Source organism: Penicillium cataractarum, assembly GCF_028827025.1.
Source record: "Penicillium cataractarum strain IBT 29864 chromosome Unknown utg000008l, whole genome shotgun sequence".
Taxonomy (NCBI): Eukaryota; Fungi; Ascomycota; class Eurotiomycetes; order Eurotiales; family Aspergillaceae; genus Penicillium; species Penicillium cataractarum.
The window spans coordinates 25,281-31,280 of record NW_026622744.1 but is presented as its reverse complement, the minus strand read 5'-3'; the positions used below and the strand labels follow the sequence as shown (position 1 = coordinate 31,280).

Here is a 6,000-nt window from a genome sequence, read left to right as displayed (position 1 = left end):
TCAGACAGTAGGCTCTCCATTGACAACTGGAAGTGGATCTGTTTTGGGAATCGCCATCGTCTTCCAGGTTTCATGGTCAACGACCATATAATCATTAACTTCCTTCAATGTCCGTGAGAAATCGCTCACACCATGTTCCAAGTTACCAGGTTTTCCTGCAAATGTATACCACTGCTGAGTAATACCGGAATCAGCACTGGTCCCTTCGACAATGGTCGCATTCCAGTAATACATGCTTGATGCATTCTGCCTTGTCTCCAAATTCTCCACTCCAATTGCGGTGCCAGTAAGGTAGGATAGAGTGTTGAGACCCGATTTGATCTGGCTCCGATCAATCAAGGTATAGACTGAGGAGAGGGTAGCGACGGTAGGGGCAATAATATAGGCGCTGAAAAGATTCAGGGGATAATGGTAGGTATTGGTGAGTTCCGAGAAGGAGTTGACAAAACTTCCAGTAGATGTCATGGCAAGCGATTGGTTGTAAGCCCCTGAGGTCATATTTTGGATATTTGAAAAGGATAAAGATTGTGTCCATGAAGCCAATTTCAAACCTGTGGATGTGCGGATTGTGGAAGAAATGGAGAGTTCTCGGCCGGCCGTGAGGGAGAAATAGAAAGACTCATTTGTCGTTATTCCGTTGGTGGTTGTAGTGGTGAGGTCAGGGGAAAACGAGAACAACACCTCGGGGGCATCAATTTCAACGGCCTGTATTATTTTAGCATAGTAACCATCTAAATGAAAGATTTTTGACGTACGCTTCCCGTGGTTTGCTTGCCTTCTTTGTCAAGCCAGACAAAAACGGACCCAGTAACATACCAATCTTCTCCAACAGTTCCAAGATGGCTTGCGGTAGAGCTGTCATAGCCAGAAGCCCTGAGGCTAAATGTGTGGGTATTGCCATCACAGAGCAGTGGGAGCCAAGGAGTAACGTCTATTTCAAATGTCGGCAAGTCGTATGCATCGATACCTGCGATGGGTCTCCACAGACCGGGGTCAACGCCACCTGTGAAGAGGATGGGGAAGGGCCATAATACACCAGCAAGATTTCCATCAATAAGTAACTGAATCTCACGGAATGGACTATAGCCATATAACCACCCTGGGTTATCTGGAAATGTGTTTGTGAATTCAGACGGAACATTTGTGTACCAAAATTCCTCATTACCATTCCCTGAAGCAAGAATAGACACGACTGCAGACCTGATATTCTTTGGGAAAGTAATAGAAACAGTTCCGTCGTCATCTGGAAGGGTCATGACAGATGAGATATTCCGTGAGGAAGCTAAGGCCGATATAGGATATACCAGATTTGCTGGATCGAGATCTTCATACCGATCATTGAAGTACATCGCTTCTAATGTGACGTTGAACGCACCGGTGTATAGGTCTGAGTAGACATTGTCGAGATCGAAAATCACCTTCTGTTCTTCTCGAATCAAAGTGTCAAAGATAGTCAGATCTTTCTGGTAATTCCAGTAAATGTCATAACCACCAGGCATGGCAGTAGAAGTTCTCCAGATCTCAATGTCTCCAAAGAAAAGCAGAGCAAGACGATCATACTGGCGACCAGATGATGTTATAGAGATATTGAAAATAGTCGTAGTAAAATCACAGTCTTTAGGTGGGGTGTATGTACCTAAAAGGAAAAGCCATGAAAGTTACAAGGGAATCAAATTATCAATGAAAGCATCAGCTGCTTACCCACATAAGGTAAACCATAGCTACTTGCAAAGACATGGTTGAAAATGGTCTGAGTGCAGCTAGGATTATCATAGTTTTTGCGGGGTGGAACTTGAGCCTGGACAACCTCCATGGCTCCACTACGCTCAGACTGTCTTTTCCTTCCATCCGCTGATGGCAATGCGGTAATCAGGTGAAGAAAGGACAAACCAAACAACAAGGACTCGGCGAAAAAAGCCCTCATTCTGTGCGTAAGGTTATTTTTCTAACTACACTCACTCACTTTCGTGCCATGGAAGAACTATTTAAAGCTTCTCGGCTAACACGGAGTTTGTCGCAAATCTCAAGCATCTATTATCACCGAGGTCGATATGTACAGATAGCCGCTACCTGAATTGCTGTGGGGAGACTACTGTTAGTGAAGCTTTGAAGGGCCTTAAGTGGGGAAATTCTACGCTAGTCGAGCGAGGTAGCCTTAGCGAGCAATTTTTAATTGCCATTTATCAGTTCATGTAAATAGCGCGATCCCGAGGTCCATTCGTGCGGAGAAGGTCTGGAATTGAAGACGAAAAAATAGATATCATTCTAGTAAGCTAGGCGACAGATAGGTTTGGTGAACCGAATGTGCGATTAGTGGAAACAATATGTTCAGTAGATTGAGGGATTTTCTTGGTTTATTCAAAGTTGCTAGCTCTATGACTATGACAGCTGACATTATAACGCTCTAATCTGGCTATGGATTGAGCTGCGAAAATGCTGGTACAAGACCTCAAAGCAAATCTTTATCTGGCCACGAGACGGAGGCAATGAAGCGATCAGCTTTCGGCACGGGTTAGGTCAGCCCTGGTGTCACTTCAAACGAGATCCTATTAGTGTGGCCTGTATTTAGATAAACCTTTCGTTTTTTTTTTTTTTTTTTTTTTTTTTTTGGATATGGAACCGCAAATGAAATTGACTATCTTTCAGTAATGACATTACCTTAGCGCTCCAAGATAGTTACGCTAATTACAGACAGTCGGCATGAAAGGGGAGGAGTAAGACAGGGGCATCCATGAGCAAGACGGTACTCTGAGCGTCGGCTAAATCTATCTCTTATCTATAGTCTGGATTTAGCTCCCTATTGGCTCTTCTGTAAAGGACAATATTAACCTGGCTACAAAGCCGCCGGAGTTCCGTCGGCAGAATACAGTAAACTCCCGTTTTCGGCACTCCCAGGTTAGGCACACATTTTTATTAGGCACCAAAATCTGTTGGATAGACCCACTTCTTAGAGTTTTCCCATATATAAGAGGCCAACCGGCACACCTTTTTGTCTGGCACACAAAATTCTCTTCAATTTTTGCTTAGTCATATAAACCGACCAATCAGAATGCAGGATTTTTCCCCTTCCAACCCTTCCACCCCTTCTTCGGTCGCTCTTTCAGCTAAACTAGCTATACCAAAACAACCCAACAAAGGTATATCCGATGCTCAGAAAAAAGTATTACGTATCTATGTATCGGAGACACGCCCTAAACCTACTCAGAGAGAATACGCTAAGTGGTTTTTATCTCAATTTAATCGTTATATCAACCGTGCGACCGTCTCCAAGATTCTTTCATCCAAATACGAGTACCTTAATACTAGTTTAGCTAGTCAGAATAAACGCCCGTTAGCATCTCGGTGGCCTCTATTAGATAAGGCCCTATATATCTAGTAGTAGCGTCACGAGAATGCCGGTTTTCCTATAACAGGCCCATTAATTCAGAGCAAAGCCGTCGAATATTAGAAGAAAATACCCCAGTATAAAGATCTCGACCCGCCACTTTTCTCTGAAGGGTGGCTATCACGGTTTAAACAGCGCCATTCGATCCGATATTATACCTCCTATAGCGAATCTGTATCGGTTCCGGCTTCGATATATTCCGACATAGAAGCTATTCGGGCTATCTACGACTAATATTAGCTAAACGATGTCTATAATATAGATAAAATAGGTCTATTCTGGCGTCGAATGCTAAATAGGGGTCTATCGAGTAAGGATAGTCCTAGTTATAAAAAAGACAAGACTAGGATTACTCTCGTAGTAACGACTAATACTACTAGTTCAGATCGAATGCCTCTATGGTTAATAGGCACTGCGAAGATACCTCGTGCTCTACGAAAACTTAATATCCTAGCACTTAGATATATCTGGCGATAGAACAAGAACGTATAGATACGCGGTAATATTATACAAGAATGGTTCCGCTTATTTTATAGGTATATTAGCACACAAAGACGAGTCGTGCTATTACTCGATAACTTTAGTGCGCATCTCTCTACGCTTAAATATACGCTACCGCCGTCTAATATTAAAGTCGTTTTTTTACCACCAAACGCGACCTCGATTTACCAGCCATTAGACCAGGGTATTGTCACGGGCTGTTGCCCGATATTGGTCACGTGTATCACGGAACCTTGGCATGTTGACATGGAGAACACGCGGGACGAACCTTTCTTCCCTAAGCTTTTTGTAAACAGCATGTTGGCCTAGTTAGATTGAATTAAGTCTTACTTCAGCCCCTCACATACAAAAAGCTTCCTTCTACACCTAGAAGTACCACTGGTTATTAGAAAGCCCTAGGAAGACGACCTAGGCGCTCATTGGAAACACCCCTGAATCCCCGGCGATTCAGTGACGGCCACACAACGGAACGGAACCCTCGCGTATAAGGCCTTAGTGCTCGAGACGTATTGGAAAGCCCTAGAAGATCTCAATTCCTAGGCACATTGGAACATTGGAACGGAATATAAGCGAATAGCAACCGAAACGGTACCGGTCGCTACCCATAGGACCCTCGACGCGAAGCCGATTGAGAAACGAAGAACGCACGAATAAACCGCTACACACGGCAGAGAATGGCAAGAAATAGCGAATCGTCTAGTCCCCCTAGTTGGGCTCAGACATTAATGCAGCAAATCGCCCAGAGCCACGCCGTATACGAGAGTGCTACCACAGCACAGAACGAACGGAACACCGCGCAAGACGAACGGATCGAAAAACTTGAGGCATTACTCCAGAACATATCAATCCCTAGCAAAACACCGCCGAATCCCTCTCGAATCGAAACCGAGGTCACGCAGGATAGAACAGGGATAGCTATACAACGCCCTCGGCCACGACTACCGGACCCAGCGATGTTTGCAGGGAGCTCTTCGGAGTGGCCATCCTGGCGAACAGTGATGGAAAACAAGCTAGCAGTAGACGGCGAAGCTATCGGGAGCCCACAAGATCAATTCGCGTACGTCTTCTCTCGGCTAGAAAAGCTAGCCCTAAAGAACACCAATTCGTTCGTGAAAACACAGCGAAACGACCGCGAACCACGACAGCTTCTTGACTACCTCGAAAACATCTATGGCGACCCGAACATCAAAGCAAGAGCAGCAAGACGGCTTCACCTAATACGACAACGCGAAGACCAGTCCTTCGCGAGGTTCCTACCTCAGTTAGAAAGGGAATTCGCTGACGCAGGCGCTTTTGAATGGCCTGACGAGCCTAAGCGGCAAGTTTTGCTAGCTTCGCTTAACCGAAAAATGACCGAAACGCTACGGTATCGCGGCGTCCCTAGCACCTTTTCGGAGTTAATCACACGACTCCACGAGATTAGTGCAGACAACGACACCCTGGATATTAATCGTACTCGGAATACACGCTCTAAGAGAACGACTGACGAGATGGACTGGACCCCTACTGTCTCTGTAAACCGTACCGAACCGCGTACGAAACCCCAACGATTCGAGAAGGAACACCCTAAGCAAGCGAAATGGGTCAGCCAGGACGAACTGGATAAGCGACGGGCCGAAGGGAAATGCTTACGATGCGGGAGATCCGGACACCTTATCGCGAGGTGCGCACTCCTACCGGCGCAACCGCCGAATAGTACACGTACCGCTACCAGTTCGAGCAAGAAAAGACGTGAGCGTACGGTCAATGTGAAGAAGGCAAGGCCTACAAGTGATAGCGAAATAGCTCCTGTTCTAAGCCGCGAGCAGGAGCGGAAGGGGGTCGAGAAGCTACTTAAACGTGAGACATTACCGTTTATAGTCGATGCTAGAGTGAATGGAATCCAATTTACACAAGCTCTCGTCGATAGCGGCTGCCGCTGCTATGCAACGGTAAACGAGTCTTTAGTCCAGTCGCTCGACCTTCCGCGCATTAAGATACAGCCACGAGTCCTTGACGGAGTGGTACCGAACCAGTGCCGAATCACCCACATTACCCATTTCGACCTCGATGTCCACGGCCAGCAACAAGGCCGCGTATTTGCCTATATTATCGGACCACAAAGCGATAGTATG

General features: G+C 45.9%; 1 protein-coding gene across 1 annotated transcript; it reads right to left on the bottom strand.

Annotated features, from left to right (window-relative positions):
* On the bottom strand, positions 1-1,813 carry N7496_009128 (uncharacterized protein; the record flags this gene model as incomplete). The annotated part of the gene is made up of 3 exons (XM_056702042.1): positions 1-705; positions 756-1,636; positions 1,702-1,813. 3 exons carry the CDS (start codon positions 1,811-1,813, stop codon positions 1-3), a joined length of 1,698 nt encoding a protein of 565 aa, XP_056551042.1.
* Positions 1,814-6,000: the final 4,187 nt, after the last annotated feature.